At 46.9% G+C, this 23,056-nt stretch overlaps 1 protein-coding gene across 3 annotated transcripts in view; it reads right to left on the bottom strand.

The window, feature by feature from the left end:
- The window catches only part of KCTD15 (potassium channel tetramerization domain containing 15), a 45,535-nt gene that overhangs the window by 4,887 nt on the left and 17,592 nt on the right, over nt 1-23,056 (bottom strand). For all 3 annotated transcript variants that reach the window (XM_027813186.2, XM_055726931.1, XM_027813187.2), the window contains 2 exons: nt 11,817-11,961; nt 3,667-3,972 (listed from right to left, as the gene is read on the bottom strand). In XM_027813186.2, coding sequence (XP_027668987.1) covers nt 3,667-3,972; nt 11,817-11,961 — 451 coding nt within the window. The remainder of the gene's footprint in view (nt 1-3,666; nt 3,973-11,816; nt 11,962-23,056) is intronic.

Genomic DNA, 23,056 nt, shown 5'->3' with positions numbered 1-23,056 from the left:
ATTTGTCTGGGCTGCATGCAGCCCGTAGGACAGAAATGGGCTGCAGACCCTAACACTTGTGCCTGCTCAAATAAGGCGGCAGGAGTCTGGGAGGGAAGGAGGGGTAAGATGTTGTCAGACTGCTGTTTCACAGGCTAGAGTGTATTTTGACTGTATTACGTACCCCTGTTCCTAGACCCAGCAAGACAAAGACGAGAGGCAACCCAGCCACAGGAAAGGAGGCTTCTTCCATTTAACTGGACAGCAAAACAGCGGATTGACAGGTAAGATTTCAGAGAGAGACGTGACTTCAAAATCCTTGCTAAAATTTTTTTTTACAATCAATTTGCTTGTAAGACAAAACAAGCAGAGGGGTGCCCTTGGCTTGCCTCGGTCCAAAGCCGTGGAAGGCTGCACGCTCTGTACCGAGCCAGCTCTCTGCAGCCAGACAATCCAGGTAGACATTACACCTTAGAGCACCGCACGCAGAACAAAGCGATCAGTTTTTGCTACCTACGCGCTTGAAGGACTAGACTGCAGGCTATAATCTAGTGTTAAAAACCTTGGTATCATCAATTTTCTCAGCAAGAAACAAAACAGGCCAAATCCTGTAAACAATGCAGAGAACGTTTAAATACTGTCGAGTTTTAAGTGTAACTTGGATGAAGTTGAGCTCAGGTCTATGGAGAAAGGCTGCCGAAGGCTGCTTCCACGTGCGCTGAGCACTGTTTGTATGCGCCAGTGCGTACACAAGACTGAACGGCACGTGGAACATGCACAGATTTAAAGGCCATTTAGTGAATTCGGCTCTATGCACGTTACTTTTTCTGAAGGTACGATACAGACAGAGGGAAACCAGCGAGTATCTCTGAATCGAATCAGAGCTACTTTCCTGTAAATCTCCAAAGAGAATATGCCAAGAAGTAAGTGAGTATCAGCTGTGATTCTCCTACATACAGGGAGACTGACACACAATATTAAACACAGGATTTGTGCTAGGATTTAATATACCCTGTCTTCCAGTATTCCAAGCACATCTGATTTTGTTGGAAGGTTTTCCAAATGGAAACATGATACTTCACTTACTGCATTTCATTTAAATTTTGCAGAATACTAACAAATACATTTTTAATTATGAAGACTCGATGTTCGACATATACAAGCGTCACAGAATTTTCTCTAAGGTAAGCTCATGTATCTCAAGCAGAACCTGTTGCAAGGAATTGAAAAAACTGTCAGTTTTAAGAAAACTCTATACCTATATGTAATTACATATATATGGGTATTACATTCAGAGTTACTATATTTTTTTGGCTAGCACTACCTAATCAGTGTGGACATTCTTTGTTTTACATGCACAGTTTTTGACACAAAACATTTCATGAAAATATGTTCCAAAGATCCAAAGGATCTATAAATACTGCAATTGTGCTACCAAATACATTCAGCGGGGCACAGGGAGACAAAAGCGATGCACCTCAGCAAACAGCAGGCAGACTTACTGTGTCACTCTTTGAGATTCTTTGGAAATGATTCTGCTCTTCCAACCACCTCCCCTCCCAACCCGTCTCCCTTAAGTCTGTGCATTTGCTCCACTGTGCTTCCAACTTCTGACTTAATCTTGTTTTGCCAAAAAATCCTGGGAAGGGGAAGGGCAGCAGCTAAGCACTGACCAGAGTCCATCAGAGCCAATGATAATTAGCTGCTGATTTCATCAGCCTTTGGTCTCAGCAACGCATCATTTTCCAGAAAGTGTTTGAAAACACTTTCTATTAATTATATAGTAAAATGATGTAATTTAGTAAAATGATGTAATTTAATAATATTATTTACACTGCAGACTCTTTGACAGAATTTTTTTTCACAACATGAACATGCGAAGAGACTCTTTGATTCTGTCTGAATTTTGACTGAATTCAAAACACATTCAAATAATCACAATAATTAGCATTAAACTTTTACTACAAGCACACATTTCCTGCCAGTACGCCACCTCGGATAAAACAGAGCCGAGTGCTAAGCCATGTGGGCATCCAGCACTTGGACTGGCGGCTTGCAGTGCTGAGCCCCTCAGCAGCTCGCAGTGACCCTCGTTTGTTTTAGTTTTTCTAATTTCTTGCATGCACCTATCACATGAACAGCATGGCTGAGACATGAACACACTTCCCTGTCCACTCACCTTAGCTAAACTGCAGCTGCTCCCTTCTCCACCCAGCACAGTGATGAATTCCAGTGATGGCCTCCGACCCACCTCCAGCCGCCTATTTTTGGGGCAGCCCACTCTAAACCTTGCCAAACATGACATTGCTAAGGACTGTGCAAAATTAACCACAGGCATCGGACTGTTGAAAGTTCAACCAAATCAAACACTTGGAAGTCTTGAACCAAAAACTCCCCAAAAATAGCTAGATTTAGAATGGTTTCAGACAAAAGCGTCTATTGGTGCACAATGCACCAGGGAACGCTGCCCAGAGGCATCAGTGTCAAATGCAGGTTGTTAAAACAGCTCCATCCACCTTTACGTGTTCTGGAAACTGAGGGTCTCCCAAAAACGTTGTCAGCTGGCAGCCTGGGGGATGGAGGGCGCCTCAGCATGCTGCGCAGTAACACCACAGGTGAGCAAGGGCTCCAGGCTCCTGCCCTCCCCTGCTATTACGCCTCCCTCCCCAACCTGTCTGGCCAGCCTGTCCCACGGGCCAGTTCTTCTGCGGGTATTTGCCCACAGGGAGCTTTATCAGGACCACTATGGCATTTCCCACAGCCCAGTTAATGTCTGCAGCCACAGCCCATCTGCAGGGGACGGTAACTTTGGAAATATTCCCCTATAGGTTGATTTCACGTTCCGTAATACAAGTGTCTGCAGCGTAATTTAAAGGCATATGTGCAAAAACCAAGAGCTCTGTTTTGCCCTTGTTAATTAAGGGACAAGTAAACAGCATCATCACCAGCATTCCTTCTCCGCAGCCCAAGGATGGCTACAACACCAAAGCTTTGGCGCAGTGGCGGTCATCCCTTGTGAAATGGCATTTCTTGCCCATGAGGCTGCTGCCTAAACACAAGCCACCTATTTATTTCTGCTACCATCCACCTATCTGTCCAGTTATCTTCTTTTGTTTCAGATGTTTAATTTTAAACCTAATGTCAAAACTCTGAGTATAAAATGAAATACATTTTGTTTAAAATACTCTGGGCAATTTTTATAGAACATCCTTTTGAAAAAAAAAAAAAAAAAGTGCAGAGATCAATTTTTTTAAGTCCATCCCGCAGGCACCATCATTTAATTATGAGTGAGACATAAATTATGCATTTACACATTGTTGCATTTTCTATAAAATGGTGTGGAGATTTTTTTTTTGTAGTTTTTGGAACTCTCTCTTTCTTCCTGGGGGCACTTTGGAGGAAAAAAAAACTGCTGCAGGCTATACATTGATGAAAAAATTAGCATTTATCAGTATAACACCATTATGAGACCAGCATGGCACTAACATACACAAAATCTAAATCTAGTTTTCTGCTTAGACTTAGGAAAACCTGAAAGACTGTGATCTCACCAGGCAGAAAATGTCTCCTTGCAGTATAAGCACTGAAGGTAATTGGGCAGAAGCAAATAATTTGCATATAATTGAACAAGAAATAATAAAAAAAACACCCCAGCAAACAGATGAGCCAGCACCGAAAGGACATTACCTGCACTGAATTCAACCGGCAGTATCCATTCAAAGGAAACCTAATAACATGGGTAGGGTCCTGGTTCCAGCCTGCATTTACGGAGTTGCACATGACGTCCCCAGTCTCCGGGAAGATCTCTTCTATTAAAGCTTTCTCCCCGCTCAATGCAATTCTTTCCCCCAGATCTGGAGTCACTCTTACGACCAAGCAGTCACAAGGCTGGAAATGTTTCCTTTGTTCTTTCTCTTGTTTCCATCGCTCAAGTTCCTTAATCATTGGCTGCAGCTGGTAATACTTTGCTTCTTCATATAAAAGATTAAAGTCCTGGGAAAAAAAAAAAGAAGAGAGGGAGAGAGAGAAACTAGAAATGCTTATAGTTCTTTTCTAAAAATGAGTATTTTCCTGTTTGACCTACTTAGGCTTATGTATTGTCAGCAAGAGTGCAAAGGCAACAGGTATCCACATACTTTGTCTTCGTCTTACACCTACACAGAAAACCACACCGTGTTAGTGTTGAATCTATTTGAGCTGACCGTGAAGTTCCCATTGCACTGAATTATTCTTTCATTTATGATCCCACAAGCTCAATGCCAGAAGGCTTTACTTTTGGATTAAGAAATCAAAATCACTGGTTGCAATAAGCAAAGCCTGCTGATGTAAGAGAAGATGTCCTGAGCCCCAATCTGCACTCTTGGCCTCAGATACTCACTTCTGATCTTACAACAGAGTGTCTCGGGCTTCGCTGTCACCTCTCGCACACATGTTATGAGACAGAGATGTCGGTTCAGCTTCACTTTTCACCTGTCTGCTGAGTCTGAAATTCCGCTCAGCTTCTCCCTGCGTTTCATGATTATTCATGTATTTAAAGCATACTTTGGAGCCTGGTAAATTATACAGAGGTAGTGACCATCCTGCTGGCTGGGAGCTCAGCTATGCATTCCAACAACTTAAAAGAAACAGCTCTCCCCAGCCATTTGTCCACCAGCTTGCTTGGGCTTTGGGCAATTCAAATTCCCAGTTTGATGCAATTCCCCGTTTATTGACTGAGATGTCTTCTGCACATCCTGCTTAATAACTTTTCATCAGATTTCCAGCAGATCTTCCCACCTCAGCTTAAACACGTGAGAGTATGTTGAGGCAAAGGGTGTCAGCAGCCCCCCGACCCGAGGAAGCAGCCGTGCCCACCAGACCAAGCCAAAGAAAGGGGGAAGGCCCCAGCAGGCAGTTTGCTTACACTGGCTCACCAGCTCCTTCAGCCCCCCGAAGGGAAGAGGAGCAACAAGAGCACAGCACCAGCTCCTCTCTGCAAAGACCTGCCGTTTGCTTTCCTGGCTCCTACACCTGCTTACAGATGGAAATGCTGCACCGCAGGCACAGTGAATGCATTTTGAGGAGTATGCTGCAGGTCAGCACCTGGACAGAAAGGCCCATTCTCCACCACTGCAATGCAATGAAGTGAAAAATCAAAAGAGTGAAATGACTTGGAATGATTTGGACTGGAAAGAAGGGCACGACAAGAAGTAACGGGAAACGAGCACCAAAATTGCATGAAAAACAATGGCAGTGCTGCTGCTCCAGGACTCGGGGAAGAGGGGAAATCAAAGGCCAATGAACATGCAGCACAAAAAGGTGCAACTCTTCATAGAGGCTTGGAATTAACCTGCAAAATCTGCTGCTGCAGGATACTGTTGAACCAAAGCAGTTAGCTCTGTTCAAATTTGGCACCACAGACCCACCCCCGCAGTGGAGAGGTGCTCCTTCACCCCAGGGCTGCCTGCAGCCTGGAGATGTATGAATATTCACGGTGACACCGGCAAGGTTATCACATTACAAAAGGGACATCCAATCCTTTACATCTCTTTGATGTCTAGTAAGGCTGGGACAACACACACACACACACACACACCCCACTAAGGGAGAAAAAAGGACTGGAGAAGGCACAGAGAGGAAAAAGGGATAAGAGCAAGCCGGAAGAAATGGCACACTCCTGGGAAGTAGCTGGAAGATGAAAAACAACAGGAAGATTAAAGAAGAAATCATACAGAAAGCACGCTGCAAACAACTGGAGTTGGGAACAGGCCAGACGAAGAGGTGTGGAGACTGGCTGCATCACCTGGTCCTGGGTAGACAGCATCAGACCCGAAGCCTCGTCCCCGATGGAAGGTATTTCCCCCCCTCCCCAAAATCTGCACCCTCTGCTGAACCATTACTGCTTTTCTCCGCTCACCAGTGAATCTCCCGGGTTACTGAGTATGGGAATGGTTTAAATCTACAGAGATTAGTGGCCTAAATTAAAAAAACCACCCCTGTCCCAAACTTTCCAAAATCTTCCTGTGGGACACCGGAGCAACACAGTCCACCACCTAACTGCGCTCATTACAGAGGTGTGTGCAGGGGCCCATCAAACGTTCACCGGGCATCTGCTGGTCCCACGTATCTCTCTTTTGAGCAAAGGAAAACATGCAGTGGTAAGGGAAAATGTAATGCTGTAGAGCAGCGAACAGGAGCAGCTAGTGCTTCCTGAAGGCAACGGTAAGTCTCTCACTGTTTTCAGTAGGTCCTGAAAAATTAGTTGTAGAATATCTGTCTTCATTGTTACTACAAGGTATTGTTTGTAAGGTCAATCAAGTGAATATGTGCTAAGAAAAGTCAACAGTAAAACCCAGAAGAGTTGGTACGGTGATATAAAACCCAAGTCCTTCATTTCTGCAAGCAGAGAGGGGTACAGTGCTCCTGAGGCTGGAAGCCAAGCCCATGACATTCACGAGAGCCTTTTCGACCGACTTCACTGGGCTTTGGGCTAGGCTGGCAGTATCCTGAATCACAGGAGTTCAACGGTCCAGCACCCCCGGACCAGAATGGTAATGTCATACAGCAAGCAAAACCAGGATCGCACCGCCTCTACCTCCCCACAGCCAGCCATGAGCCCATGGCATCAAATCCAGCTCTAGTGACTCCTGCCAGCCACGGTTTCTCCTAAAATAAACAAGATCAGGTTTACATTCTGATACAATTTCATGATAAGACTAGTTTTCAAATGAAACAGCTCTTCTGCTACCATTCCCAGAACGATGCAGCCACGCTTCAGCTGCTGGCTGTGTGGAAATGGGGCTGTGCTGGGGCATCGCGCGCTCTGGGATGAGGTGTGCACCTGGCCACCACTGCCTGGGTTAAGCCAAGGTATTTGGGTAGGTGTCTAAAATAAGCCTCTCATCTCCATGTCCGTTCCACTCTCGGGTTGAGCACAAATATGCTGGAAAGGGTTCTGCAACTGGAAGAAGGGGTTTGTAACAGGAGCTGGGAACCTGAGGTGTGCTGGTGCGAAGGGGCAACGTGCATGTGCGGCGTGGGGGAGTCTGGGCACTTATTATCAGGCAGTGGCAATGAGGGAAATGTGTAGCATTTGTAGAAATGTAGAGGGGATAAAAAATTGTCTTCTGCTAGGTAAGAGGAAATTCATTGCTGTCGACTAGTGACAGCGCCGGGAAGGGACACCTTCCCACCGAGTCACTTGGGCACCACTAAGGAATGTCACAATGTATTTACAGAGGGAAGAGGATTTTGCAAAACCAGGAAGAACGAACAAACGGCTCACAGTCTGGGGGTCTGGTTCTCTAAAGGCTGCGCTCGCACAGGGTAACGGACTCAACACACCGTTAAGTACATCATGTTCTCAATTCAGGTTTGATACACTGTTTGGAGTACTGTGTATCTGTGACCAGACTGGAAGCAATGCCCAGCCCTGGACCGTCTACAAAAAATGTCCAGGTAATACCGACACAGGAGTTTCCACTCTGCACTGTAGATGTACAACTCTACCCTGACGATTTGCAAAAGTTTAACATGAAACATGAAGCAGAAGAATTCAGTCCACCAGGGACCTCGCCAGGGATGTGCCACAGGAGCTGCAAGAAAACATTTCCATGCTGCCCACTTTTGTAAGTTACCAAAGGCAGATGCAGACACGCATCTTTCTAGATCTATCCGGAAGAGGCACGTTTCACTGAAACAGGCACAGGAGTAGCTGCAGGGCGCTAACTGCCTAGCACAGTGGCAAAGTGCACACAGTCTCACAGAAACAGCCCCAGAGCAGCCGGGTACAGCTTCTGTCCCAGGGGTACGCTGATAAACGCGTACAGCTGCTGCAGCACCCCCCTCACGGAGGGTCCAGCCCTGGCATCGGTGCGTGTTGCTGAGTGGCAGGCAGCATCCCGCAGCAGATTTTGTACAGTATCCAGGTTCCTTGTGCTGCAGGACTAATGATGCATCTCTCATTTCTCCAAAGGATTATTTCCCTACCTTCCCAACCTCTTTAACAGCAGTGTACTTCATGGCAGCACAGCCCAGAGTCAAGCACTGTGTACGGGAGCTAATGGAGCTGACTGTGTTTAGCCAAGGAAAACTGTTTTACTCCAAAGGTGATTCCCACCAGCCAAGGTCCTTGCTCATGAGCAGGGTGCTCCCTGCTACACTAAAGGGCAGATAGACAGTCCAGCCTCTGATTTTGCTGTAAAGCACCATAAAATGCCTTCATGAGCTACCATGAGCCTTCAGCTTCTTGCGGCTGTTTTAAGAACTAGTGAAGTTCTGTCAGGTCACCTGGAAAAGGGAGCAGATAGCCAGGTGGGATGCACACAGCCTGCTGGAGTGCACACAGCACTCCATCCACAACTTCTGGACAGCATTTAGATCTCATAGCAAAGGTAAACAGACCCTTCAAAGATGCACCTTTTTGCCTTTCACAAAGTAATTTTCTCCTCGTGATTCAGTAGAAAAGCTTTTTTTCTGGTGGGTTTCACATTGGCTGAATTCTGCAGTCCCCTCTGACAGGGGTGACATCTTCCTGAGGTGGAGATGGGAAGTGTGACTGCAAAGCCAGCTGTGCTGCTGCTTCAACGTCAGTGCCAGTGGGTCCGTACAGATCTGCTAAGTACAGGCAGAGACAGCCAACAGAAACTGTAAAACCATGTCTCCCGTGAACCTGATGCTGTTCTCTCAGTACTAAAGAGGCCCTTTATTTTTGTACCTGATGTTGACTCCTGAACAGGCTGAAATGGCTCTTTCCACCCGTTTTTCACTTGTTATTCTTTGTTACACGAAACAACAAACTGTCATCCTGACTCAACATTTCTTTTATATTTTAGTGCTGTGAAGCTCTGACTCCTGGCTACGAGAGAAAGTTGCTCGCTTCTGCGATGACAACTGCGCCATTTGCGAAGGTCAGTTTGAGAGCACTTAAAATTAGATGCAAGGACACTGATTTTAAAACGATAGTAATGAATTAGTGTGTTAGCCTTGTGGTTCTAGTGCTCTGTAATCCATATGAAACTCAAATATCCTGTGCGTTTGTGCTCCTCCCCTCCTTAAGATGGAGCAGTAAGATATCCTTAAGATAAGCAGGAAGTGAGTCTCATGTAAGTAGGTACCATTCGTCCTGGTTTTGCATGAAATTATGTATTGGCAGTGAAGGGGACAGATGCTGCTCATAAATCTCCTCGGGAAGCACCTCTGATGGCAGGAGGAGATCAAGGCAGAGGATATTTGGGCTGCAGAGGAGGGGCAGCTCCTGTGCCAGCCACCCCTGACCCAGCAGTGGGCAGACTGGGGCATGCTGGCTCCACGCTCAAGGACGTTTGATGCTCAAGGTGTTGTGGAAGTGTAGGAACAGGGAGCTGTAAGCAGCTCCAGGCTGCTCGCCATCGCCTCGCTCAGCACGGGCTGGCTGCAAGGGAGAGCTGAGCCAAAGAACGCACAGTAATTTCTCGGCGTACTTCATGTGGCTTAAAATCCCCCAAACCCAGGAAAATTATATGAACTATTAGAGTGTTGCTTTCAGCAGGGAGACCTGTCAGATACTAAACACTTTCAAGTTATGGCTTATTAGTAGTTGGAAGGGTAATTAATATTCACTGTAAACACACCAGTCAGACTTGATAATAAAGAACCACTAGCCTAGGAACACATACCCCACTTTCTCTGCATTTCAGTGTTAACTTAGTCTGAAAACAACACTTAAATAGCAAACACAATAATGCTAGTGCGGTACTAACATTCCAAACTTTCCAAAATAACCATCTGAGCAGCAATTCAAGTTGAAAAGCAACTTGGCTAAACCTTGAGGCTAATAAACTGCTTGATTAAATTAAGGGGTAAAAACTAATAAATATTCAAAACACTTGATAATGCTTTGTTTGACATAAAGAACATTTAATGCAAGTCTCACTGGAAAACCTGTCAGGTTTTATACCTTAAATAGAGTTTTGCATTTAGAAACACCAAGTGATTCCATTTGCTGCCTTTGATTATTGTCTTCTGTCACTTTAATCACGCTGGTAAAATTACACGATTTCTGTGAAGTCAAATCCGTTTACAATGCAGTTTTAATATAGCTTTGCAGCGCATTCTTCTATGCATTTTTATTTAGCTACTCCCTACCTAGCAATACTTTGCTTTGTTCTTGAGCCCTCATTAGCCTGGGGTTTGCTCTAAAGCTCTCCCAGGGAGGAACTAAACAAAATACAGTTAACCCTATGCAAAGAGATGGTCTGGAACAACGGACTGAGCCCGGGCACAGCGCCGGCTCTCCCGAGTCTCTCCCAGCCCTGCCAGCGGCTCGCTGTGCAGACAAGTCCTTGGCATCCACCGGCACTCTCACCTCCAGGCTCTTACCAAATCCTGCTGGTTTTGTTTCACAGCACCTCTGAAATCTGGATGCCAGCTGGGGCCATGATCAGCCCTAACTACATCTCTTCTGCCCTCTCTTCTCACGCCTTCTTGTCCCACTAGACCGCCCCAAACACTGCTGCTAAGGCGTCTCTCCGGCAGTTCACCGGCTTCTCCATCCTCTCCCCTTTACTTGATCCAGCTTACAATCCACAGGGCTGGGCTGGGCTTCAGCCTCACTCCAACCTGCGCGTTTGCTCTCATTCTCTACAAAGAGCTTTTCTCACATGCCCCACTGGGTGCTCTGGCTCTCACCCTGCCTGGTGCACCCCAACCGCAGGGCTGCTGCTCCCCAGAAAGGCCAGCGCTCGGGACAGCCCTTCTGGCTGGGTGCTCCAGCACTGCCCATGAACGCCAGCACTCCTCCCTGCCTGGGACTGGATGTGCACTCCCATCGCACACCGTCTCTGCTCAGCGTTAACCGGGAGCGCTCCCATGCTGGGGTCAAGTACTTGTCACTTAGGTAAGAGCGGCTGAGGAGGGGTTTGCAGCATGCGGATCAGCTGTACTCCAAAGCCGAAGCCACCACAGCAACCACACGTCTGGATTGATGCAGTCTTGCCTACCTAGTCCAACGTGCAAAGCGAAATCTCACTGCACAGCACGGGAACCTTCCTCCCCAGCAACGCTCCACATCCTCTAACTAAGCAGATCCCCATCGCCATCCCAATTTATTCATCATTTCATCCTGGAGTTAGTGCTTTTGTTGAAACTTGTCATCTACAGTTTGGGCACTTTTGTCTTCTAATTTTCATACATAAGGATGACAATGTTGCAAGTTTTGTAAGCGCAAAGTCAAATAAACAAGGCTAGGAGGAGAGCGTTTAAACAATCAGGACTTGCAAAGCCACAACCAGCGCCATTATTTCACAGAAAACATGTATTGCTCCTTAAAAAGCCCTCAGTAAATTGCATCTCCCAAGAATATTTTGACATTCATAAACTGTGTAAAGATTGCTTGCTGAAATCAAAGTATCTGCATCGGTTACATCTAACACAAATCCTCGTGGGCTTGTTTAAGGGTGTTTCTTTTTTATACCAACAAGAAAAAGATTTATACAATTTAAGTCCTCTAAGTATCAAATTTAAAATATTTCTTCCAGATTCTGAGCATTAAACCCTGGTAAGTGCTAGTTGCTGATGTTGCTTCTTAACTGTTGTTATACCCTTATAAATAAGCTAAAAATGTGAGAAAATACAATTAGTTTAGAAAAACTGATTTAGCCATAAGCTTCATCGTTTAACTTTTTATGGTATCCATGACAACAATTGGTCCATTTATTAAATAATAGCATCCCTGGTGTAATATGCAAGTACTAAAAATCCTAACAATAAACAGCAACATTTAGTTAAGTGTGTTTAGGTCAAGTACACAAACCAACCTGCACCAAAACAAATGACACAATGGGAGGAAAAAACAGATTGCAGACTATAGCTTTCCTTACCTTAAAGTCATCTGGGAGCAGTAGCTTAGATGTCCTTAGGAAGCTTAATATATATCTGAAAATTTCACCATCTCGATCAATGAAATAATGCTGTTTTAAACTGTCCAAGACAATAGGCTCTGTGCCATTAAACAGACGACTTATTCTGAAAAAAAGAAAGAAAAAGAAATGGGCAAAAGAGACAAAATCGCATTATACCCTCAGGGCTTAAGAACATCCAGCCAATTTAGCTGCATCAATTCAATGTGCATAAGGTAACACAGTATCTTAATTTGGTGACAAACAAGTGCACAAAGACAGATGCCCCAGTCGTGTGCGTGCACCACACGCTCGCACACGCGGAGCACGTGTGCAGGCGCACACACCAGCAGCAAGAGCCCTGCAGCTGCCCTGGCACTAAGCTCGCGCTGCCCCAAACCAGGGCTGCGAATCAGGCCCACGAGCCCACCAAGAAAGTGCCTGTGAAACGCCCACCCGCAGCTGGCAGGGGAATGCTGGTGCGAAGGTGCACCGCCGGCTGTTACAGACCCCTGCCCGCCATCTCCTGCTCACGGCGAGCCGAATCGGAGACGGGATCCTGGCCACAAGCTTTTCCTCCAGCTGGGCTGTCATTTTTGATCAAATGCCACCAAAGCCCTTCCGTGCTAGAGGAGAGGCTGCCCATACGCCGAGATGAGCCGTACGGACCCCTCGGTGGTGGGTAAGCGTCCACCCAACGCTGCATGCTTTGGCAAACCGGCAACCAATGGCCCGTGCAGCATCTGCAGCGCTGCCTGCGGGACCAGTCCCACCACCAGCAGTCCTGGGGATCAGAGCCTGGCAGAAGAAAGCAACGTGGCCAGTCTTTTGTGAGCAAAGGAAAGGAAGCGGGACCTATGAGCCTGGGGGATCAGCTGGTTACAGGACCAAAATATACCGCATCAGCTACATCACTCCAGCTGTCTCCACGTCCTGAGGAGCACACTCTGCAGAAAGCAAACCGGGCATCTGCCTGGCTGCTGTTCCTCCCGCCCTTCCCCTCCAAACGCCTGGCTTCTCTCAGAACGCTTTGTCTTCTCATGAGAAATAACCCAGCTGAATATATGTTCTTGAAAGGAAAATCGCAGGAGACAGACAGCAACGACCTATTAAGTAATTGAGTCCATCTCTCTGACAGTGCAGCATTGTTCCCAACTGCAGAGTGTCTCGTGTTTCAAAGTCAAGTCTTAAATAACCCTGCCAGTGAGGACTCCTCCATTTCCCAGAGAGACTATCCCGCAGCCTGCTGGATTTCACTGTCAGGCCGTCCCTCCGACTCGGCCGTGCAGTCCCCTGTGTGTCCCTCGCTGAGACCAGGACAGGGCTTTTCCCCGCCGTGGATAACAAGCTCACCAAACCCTGCCAAAGGCAACGTGGTGCTGCTGGCGAATGCCACGGCCTCGCCGCCTCCTTCCTTCCAGCATCACCACCGCACCCCAAGCCTTCTGGCCCGGCAGCGAGGGGAGCGGATGCGAGAGACCCAAGCCCGGCCGGGGAAGGCAGGCGCCCACCCCGGCGATGGGAAGGGGCAGGTTTGCTGCCCCACGGCCGCCCGCGGTGCTGGTGCCACCGGCTGCACCCCACGCCGCTGGCTTTGCCTTGTGGGTTCATGCAACATGGTGAGATTTGCTCTCCACAGCTGCACCTCGGTCTGATCTTCTAACTTGCTAATTTAGTTGCAAATTTAATTAACATGCCATTTATTTCTAAATTAACTGTGGAGATATTAAATAAAACTGGACTTAGCAAGTCCCCACTGAATTCAGCTAAAAATCTTTCTGCCCTCTTAAGCAAGCTCCAGGTTTTACTGCCTGCTCTCGCGTCTGTGTCAGCATTCAGCTAGTCCAAGATACTTAGGAGAATAATCAAATGCTCCCCTAAACCCTAAGTGTAACGTGTTTACTATTTTTCTTCATCCTCTAGCTTTTCCAACGGTATCAGAGAACACCATCCGGTTCATGCTGCAACATTTAATTTATATAATCCCAAGGTTCAGTAAGCCTCCAGTAATTTACTATTTTCTTTTTCATTGTTATTTTAGGGCCATTTGCCCGAGACAGTTATATATGTTGCTTTGTATAGTGTTAAATTTTATTCCAGGAATAATTTATTTCCTCAGACATGCACATGAGCCAGTGTGCTGTGCCGGGTTAGACTGAAAGCTGAGGAAACACTGAGAGAGCAACTTAAGGCTCAGTATGGTGCATTTATTGAGTAAATTTGCGTGGCCATTGAAGGTTTTGAGATCTTACACCCTAAGCACACCGGGCTGTATCTTAAACCTCCTCCCCTTCGCTGCCCTTTCCCTGTGAAGTCTGCAAAAGCAAGGCGACGGCTGCTGTTCGGCTCTGCCACGCGTATGGGGGAAGGTTTGCCAACAACGACAGGGTGCAGGGAAGACAGGGTACAAAATTTTAATGGGCCGCTCTTTAATGTAGTGAAGCATTTTTTTGGTAATGAAAACAAAACATGAATTTTTAGGCCTTTGTGGAGTGCCCTGAGCTGTATTTCTTCACCAGCAAAATTACTGCTGGGGAAAGAAACTTGCAGAGTGTTGAAAGACTTAACTGCCACCCCAAAAACAGAGTGATGAATAGTTCCAAGGATTTATTTGACATTTTAGGGGGCTGCTATTTTCCAAGAACCAACTTCACTGCAGCATGTTGTAACGCTGCATGCAGAAAGCGCTCCTGCTCCTCCCTTCTTGCCAGTATAAACTGTACCTGCACAAAGTCCATCAGAAAATGCAACACTGTGAGAGCACCAAGTGAACTCAAATGGCAGCTTCAAAAGGAAAGTTTGCCTGACAGGGTTACTCATCACATGTGAAGCCATGGAAAAGAGCATGGTGACCGGGGGCAGCTCCACAAGCCTCACCGGGACCCAGCGTGTTCAGTGGATGGGTCTCGGGTGGCCAGAATGAAATGCCGCACACAGAAGCACAGAAGCAAAATGCGCACAGGCTGTCAGAGAGCCGGCAAGTTAGCAAGTGCCAGGGGATAGGAATGGTTTTGCACTGTGCAAACTTGTTGATGTTCAATCAGAAATTATGTCCTAGTCTGGCTGGCGGCCTCAGTAAGCTGCTCCCTCCAGCACCCTGCCATGTGATGCGAGTTAAAGTCATGGGGAACGGCTGCAGCTCTCAGACTGGGCAGCAGTCACCCTGAAAATGGCTGGGTTTATAAGTGGTCATGGTGCCCAGTACTGTACTGGTGGACAAATTGGGTACGGGTGTTTTCACTTGTTTATGGCATGTGGGAATGGCACTTCCAGTGATGCTTGTGAAGAGGTGGGAGGCACAGGAAAACAGGGATGAGGCAAAGAGAACCGCACTTGGATCTTACAGCCATGGGTGAGTCTGTGCAATCAACCCCTCTTCAGCATTCCCACCTTTTGGAAGAGATTCATCACTTTCTAATTCAAGAACACTCTTAAAACTTCTGTCCAAGATTTAATTTCCAGACAGGGAGCACAGCAAGCCAGCATCAACCCAAGTAGGTGCAAGCCTAAGGATGGCAAGCTTGCCTTTCCATTGCTTCCACCCCCCTGGCCAGGTCCCCCTGTGCTCACACCACCTTCCCAGTGCACGGCTCTTCCCAGCTGTCTGTTCCTCCTGCCCTCGCGACAATATGCTCTTCCCTGCTGCCTGGCCACGGCTCTGCAGCGCTGCCCACCCTGAGCCTCTCAGGGCCCCTGCTCCCGGCCACTGCCGCATCACGTCCCTGCGGAGCAGAGCCACAACGGGGCTGATGTCCAGCCCCCGGCTTAGTGGGTCTAGCTGGCACCTTGAGCCCCGGCTGGATGCTCTTCCCTGCTCCTCCCAACATCCAGAACACAACCTGTTGATCCTATTTCTACAATTTCTTTGTGCTTCTGTTGTTTCTGCTAAAGGCTTTTACATTTTCAATAATGTTTTGCCAAAACGCCAAGGGGCGAGTTTCTAGCTTTGTACCAATTTTACTATGATATTAAGATCTCCTTTTATTAGATTAAAAACAAACAACGCAGCCAGCCAACCCACAAGGACAAGAGCGCCAGTAAATTCTTTTCTTAGTTCCTTGGGCAGGGGAGGAAGCCGTGTGCAAGTACCTACAGCCGGCTGCTGCTACCCGCACCCCCCCGTAACGCTGGCCACCGATTTTCTTTCCAGGCAAGCTCCCTGCAGCGTTTGTCGAGATGGGAGCACAGAGAGGGCCCGCAGGGCAGGGACTCCAGCCCCCACAGCAGAGCTCACGGCACACCATCGCTTTCATAAACTCACCCAACTCCATCTTAGAAGGAGCCAGGGCTTTTTGCACCCCCAGCTCCCTCGGGAGCACCCTCAGTCTTCCCAAGATCGTCACTGAGCGCAGCCACGGCTCTGCACATCACATACCGCTGTTGGGGGGTTTAACAGCGCCTTGGGACAGGAGAGTGGTTTTATGTGGGGAGGGGGCGTGCTGCTTTCTGTTTTGGGGCCAGTTTAGCCATTTTCTTGACAGATCTTTTTTTGAACAGAAAACAGAAGTTGTTAATAAATCTGGTTCCAGAGGCTTTAAGAGGAGCACCCAGTATTGTGGGATCAGTGGGACCAGCAGCAACCGGGGCTGTAGCGAGCAGCGGCGGAGCCCACCACCCCCGAGCCCCAACACTGGGAGGACCACTGGATCCCATCCCCCCCCGGCCACCCGCCCAGCCAGTGTAGCGACACCGCGTAAGTAAAACTCTCTATCACAACATTGCACTAAAAGTATTAATTTAAGTAATTACGAGATTAATATTTAACCATTCAGTGATATTTTTGTCATTCATAATTCAGTTGTTTACATTTATTAAAAATTGATTCTGTAGACACTTTTTCTGCCCAATGTCAAATCAGCAGGGAGTGCACATTTCAGCAAACTGTCATGAAAATGCGTCTCTTTCCTAATTTTATGGGAGGAGAGGAGAAGAAGAGAGATGCTGCTGTCTGTGCATCCTGCAAGCGCACGGGCCTGTGCCCTGCTCGGTGCCCTCCGCTGCGGCTGCTGCTCCTCCAAGCATCCCCCTGCTCCGCTGGGCACAAATGCACAGGGGAGCTGACAGGAGCTCTGCAGCTCTCCCTGCCATTTACACGGCAGCTGTCGGTTGTGCTTGGCTGTTGGGCCTTGCTGTGGAGCTGGAGGAGGCAGCGGTTGTGGGAAATGCCACAGAGAGGAGGAAGAAGGTTGTTTAGAGCCAGGACACCGAGCATGACCTGAAACTGCCCCGTAGGACATGCTAGCAAAGCGTCCCAGGTGTATAAGCAGAGTCCACTCGTTGCTGCTGAGCATAAACAGTGCTGCTTCTCTCTTAAATATTTGCTCAGTGTGGGAAAGATAGATACTGTTATCTGCCTGAAGAGAAAAAATGCTGCAAATTGGAGCAGAGGTGCTTGACAGACCAGAGCACCTTATACTGTGTCTGGCACTGCTGTCCGCGTGGCTATGTCCCTTAGGAGTCTGTCACTTGTCCCATCACAAGATAGTAACACTGGGAAAGAACAGTGGGAAGCATCGGAGTGGCTGTGCCCTCCCCAGCCCTGGCGTGCCCGGAGCCAGCGCTCTGCTGGCACTGCTGCACCCCAGCCACAGCAGCACAGCCTGGGTGGGCAGTGGACAGTGCTGCCAGGTCTTTACAGCAGTGGTTTTTGTATTTCCCTTATTTTTACTGTAAAACTGAGACGGTTTGTGCACAAGTTCCTAGCAAAGCAAACTGTAATGGAGAAAGCACCTGCAGCTGCTTTCCCCAGGGACGTATGTTAAAAACACCCAACCCACCCGAAACGCAGGCAGGGCTGGCCAGAAGAGGACAGGGGTAGCCCAGCTGAGCAGCAAACAGGTGTCTTCTGCCTTCTGGCCCGATGGTTGGTAGGAAGGAGAGATGTTAAAATACTCTCTCTGCCAGGACACATGCTCCCTCATGCCCCATACAGCAAGGAACGTGGCTAAAGGTTGCATCTGGCTGCAGTAAGTTTTCTGATCTGCCTCAATTTAAAACTTCAGCTATAATTAGCGTGAAAGTCCATAAACAAAGCTGTATTGTATGGTTATACTGTACCTTCACACCCTGCTACCTGACCGGTGATTTTAGGCCTTTCTCCAATTATGGGAAAGCAGTGCTAAGGAGAGGCACCGTCTGAGCGCAGGTCTGCGACCTGGCTGTGCTACGCTGCAGGAACTCAGCGCAGGCTTCGCCCTCACGGCTCTGCCACAGTTTCCATTTTAATCAAAGATAACGTCTTGACCACCTCAGACTGCTTCGGGCGTACGCTTGGCTTGGAGGGTGTTTCAGCTGGGGAGAATTTTGTTTTAAGCATCTTTTAAATCTTTTATTTGTACGGTGATGGGAAGAAGTGAGGGTAGGGGGGAGAGTCTGAGTCTTAAACTGAGGGTATAAATCGTTGCTCTGCAAACTGAAATCCAAGCAGTCATGGGTGCTTTGGGACTGGTTCATGTGCCTGCATACGCAGAAAGGCGCCCCAGAGGGGGGTTCTGGCACAAGTAAGCCCAGATCAGGTCCCTGCTTCCATTCCCAAATGGAGTGCAGGCATCGAGCCCGCGGTGGCAGACAGGTCACCGCTCCGTGCACGCTCGAGCCACTCCAACCACTGACTCCTTCCCCCACCACTCCTGCAAGACCAGGGTGAGCATCCTACATTTCAGCAGGGCAGCCTCAGCCACTAGCATCCTACAGGCACTGCCTGTCCCCATACAGGCATTGCCAGCTTCACACCCTTCAATCCTGATGGCACAAGTGAGTGACCCGACACTCAAGTACAAAACTGACCTGTGAGAACCAAATGGAGATAATAAAGCCTGTGACCCCAAAGCCCGTCTCTCGATTTTTAACAAGAAAAGAGCATCAAGTAGTACAGTCTGATCTCAGCAGAGGGATGGAGGAGGTAACACAAGGCAACAGGTTTATCCATCTCCAGTTCCTGTAACCTCTTGTTCCTGCCTTCCAAGGCTGATCCTGGAATGCCATCAGAGGTTTTTGAGCCATATGCTCACTTTTCAGTGCTTTCGAAGGATATTACGGTCATTAACTATTAAGTACCTGAATGAACTGCAGGATCGATTACCTAGATTTAATACTTCATATTTTGGTGTTCAGGCTAGAATATCTATTTTTTCAATGGATCAGAGCTAGTCTATATAGTACCCACATGTATTTTTAAAAGTCAATAATCCGTAAAGAACATTATCAGCTACCACGCAGAATCATTCTTTCAAAGTTCTGGAAGGATTTTTTTTCTTTTTACTCATCACTAAAAAGGAAAATTAGGTATGTCATGGATGTTGTAGTTACAACAAAGGCATGGACAATTATGTTTTCAGTTCTCTGTTACTATCAATTAAAGTCCGCTGAAGCAACAGGTAATAAACCACTGAAGTGGAAATTACCTATTACTTTCGAAATGCCACAAAGCATTCACGGTAAAGATAAGAGATCTTACAGCTCTCTCTCTTCCACCTGTTGTTAACAGCCTATCTCCGCACTTAAGACAAAGTGGTGCGTGACTCTGATATATAATTTCATGGAAATATATATGTATTTTTAGATTTTTACACATGACACTTATTTGCAATTTGTAGAGACAGCATTGCCTATACATAAGCTAGCAGTTAAGACAAGAAATTGGAAACACTAATCCCAGGTAGCGAAGCCAGTGTCTTTTCCTGCATTAAAAAATTCTCTTGGTAGCCAAGAGCCACCCTGGTCCTGCATCCATGTGGCCAAGCATCCCATCGGGTCTTGAGGGAGGAGAGGAGGAGTGATCAAACAATTGCAATGAGCAGAGCAGTGACTTAAGGGAACTGAGGCTCCCATGAGCTTTCCTTTCCAGGCTTTTCATTCACACCAGCTTTACAAGGGTATTAACCCTAAGCCCTTCACTTCATCGGGATACTGGGATTAGGCCCATCAGCACTGGCCGCTCATCCCAAATTTATCAGCAGCATGTTTGTTCGCTGGGGACCTGCTTCTGCCACCCATCTCGCGGGGAGCCAACAGCTCAGGAGCAAAGCGCTGCCCAGCCATAAGTAACAGTGGCAGGATCCAGCCCTTCGCCAGGATAATGATTTTGTTTTCCCTTATTAAAGTAGCGTTTGTATATTTGAGTGTGTTATTTTAACAGCTATAAAAAGACTTCACTAAACAAACAGTTTCTAGTATGTTAACTGCTGTATTACGAATCCTTTCACTGCATCTGGCGTATAACCACATTTATAGGCAGGGTAAGTAGACACATACAGGCAGAGCGGCACTCATTCGCTACACACATCAGCATCCCACCACGTTTATTTAAGTTGTCAGTCACGAAATGCATTTGCTGTGCTTAACAACAAAAAAAAATCCAACTTTCAAATATAGGTACAATTTGCATTTCTCCATTAAAAGTTCCCTACACGCCACTGACATGGCTGGTTCATTCTTTGTAACAGAGACAGTGACAAACGGCCTCCCATTATTTTTTGATGCTTAACCATACCGTGTGCATTCATTTAGTCTGGCTGAGCTGCTCTGGAGCAACCAGGAGCAGAAGAGAGGCCTTGACCACAGCGGGTGTGCAGATGCATGGCAGCCCCGTGCAGGCGGAGAGGCTGCAGTTACTGCAGATCAAGATAGGCCAGTTCTGCCACCCCTGCTCCTAACAAGCAGCAACTACCTGGGGAGAGTGAGAAGGGCAGAGTCTGGCTGACTTGCATATTTTTAATAAAAGTAACCAAATCATATTACAATATAATACAAACCCTCAAAACACAGAACTTGGTAACAGTAGGAGCCAAACACATATTTCCTTTCAGTGAAATATGCCCAAGTCCAAGTAACTGCACAAAAGTTTATACGTTGTAGGGAATACCTATCGATTTGGGAATTCCTCTATTTTAAATTGTGAACCTACATTTGAAGTTAAAGCATATGTTAGCTGAAGACGCAGTACTATCATTTTTTCCAGTATAAAGTTCAGGTTACTTTTGCTCTTCTTGTGTCTTTTACTTCATTCTAGCTGAACTTTTGTCTAAGTAGCTGGTGAAGATTAAAAATATTAATACAAATTTATATTGCAAAACTAGCTTGGTTTTGTTACGCTATTCTTGTTGCTGCTGCTCTGATTTGAGTGCTGCGAGGGATCCTGGCCTTTCAAGTTTTCTCAACAGAGAATTTACACTAAATTTTGGCCGTGAAAAATCAATGCAGGAACAAAAATTCTTTAATATAAAACAAACTCCTAAACTAGCATCTTAGTTTCCCAAAGTGTTCCCTAGTTTCCCAAAGGTCCCAATCCTGCAAGAACTGCATTTCAGTTCAAACTCTGTGGGAGTTGCGGGCATTCAACAGAATTAAGTTGTTAATACATGAGAAGATGCACAATTCAAACAAAACATTCCTGCCTATACAAGCCTTTTCTTGCTATTCCTTTAAGCATCCCTTCCCCCTAAATCATGGTGCTATGAAGGCCCTGATGAGAACAGGGTTGCACTGAATGCCAGCTCTCTTGCTGCTCACCTACTTGTTCTAACTTCCAAGTGGAAGCTAGCTCAGAATTTTTATTAAGATTTTCAAATCTGACTAGATCTGGACATTACCCCCATTGCCATCACCCTTGTACAGCTGGGCATGCTGGGAGGCTGTAAAACATGCAGATACTAGTTATATTTTAATATAACTGGGCTAAATCCTCGCTCATTGAAGTCAAGAGCGAAACTCCCACTGGGACTCAGTGAAGGCAGGGAAAATTTCAAATGTAACTCATTCACCTTTCAGGGTGCAATCCTGGCCCTCCACATCCTTTGCATGTGTGGGTGCTGTGAAACCAGCACGTTTCAGTACACAGCAGGAGAAAGAGGGATGGATACTCCAGCACTGCACAACCTTTTATAAAGGGTAAACGGAGACAGCTAACACAGTCACTTTGGTACCTGCTGCTCATGTAAATAGCTAGAATATTTTATCTGCTGGAGCCACAGCCCTCTCCTTGATTCTAGACATACAAAAGCTGAGCAGCTTTTTCCTACAATTCTTTCATTTCCAGATCCACAGGAAAAAGTTCCCAGAGATGGGCTGCCAGGGACTGTGCAGCACTGCACTGTCTGGGATGAGCAGGAACACCAGGTGACCCTCCGTGCCCACACCAGCCTCCACTGGACTGGGATGCTCTCCACCGCTGTGAAGAGGAATGATACCAGCCTCTCTCAGCAGCGATACATTAGCTTTCTGCTTAAAAGAAACTGCCCACACTGCTTGGGCATTTGGTTGGTATGCCTATCCATTAAACTGGTAAAGCGCTCTGTTGCTGAGCATGACAATATGGAAAAAAACAGCTTATCTTGCATTCTTCCTCTGTTTGCTTTTCCTGCAACCCATCCTTCTGTCCTCCAGTGAGTAAATGACACCAATTTTGCCCAGTCCCAGAATGTAACAGTGCTGCAATTACACTACTGTACACCTCCACTACCGCTCACATCACCCCTCACTCTGGCACGAAGACACTGCAGGGAGTTACGGGCAGACTGCAGTGGGTTAAAATTCCCTACAAGCACGTACGTGATTGGGAAGTTGCATGCAGTTCTCTCTATCCGCATTTTTGTTATGGCACTCAAAATGATGAATGAATGATGATGCTCCTGTTCATACATTTGATTAAGCTGCACCCACCATATTTTTCCTGGCTGTTCACTTAAACTGAACACATCAAGAATGATTTGTTAAAAAGCTATTTTGAAGAGAAAGCAACTACCAAAGCCTGTATATCCAGACCAAGTAGGAAGACTTGTGTAACAGTTTTTGCTGGTGAGCCCGAGCCATTGGCAGGTGAAAGGCAGAAGCGAAGAGGAATTACCACCAGGTTTTGTGTTACTAGAGCCAGAGAGCAGGGACAGAGAGGAAGTGACCCACTGACATGTCCACTGGGAAGAGCCTAGCTCCACAGCCACGTTCCCACAAAAAAGGGGAGCCCCTGCCTAGGGGCTATGGAGAGAGAACCTGCACCCTGGAAGGAGGCAGCCATATACCTGCTGCACAGAGGACACTTGCCCTCCTGAATGAAGCTTGGCAAAAGCTTTAAAATAAGAAAACTGTTAAAACTGTTGGATTCCGATGAGATACTGAAAGCTGAACCTGGCTTTTTTATGTGACTGCGAGAGATTCATTCTTAAATACAATACTACGGTCATGGGTTTGATTCTGGTCCCAGTGAAGTCAAGGCCAAAACATCCTTT

The sequence above is a fragment of the Falco cherrug genome, chromosome 14, assembly GCF_023634085.1.
Source record: "Falco cherrug isolate bFalChe1 chromosome 14, bFalChe1.pri, whole genome shotgun sequence".
Taxonomy (NCBI): domain Eukaryota; kingdom Metazoa; phylum Chordata; class Aves; order Falconiformes; family Falconidae; genus Falco; species Falco cherrug.
The sequence above is the reverse complement of the archived record's forward strand: the minus strand, read 5'-3'. Positions and strand labels throughout refer to the sequence as shown.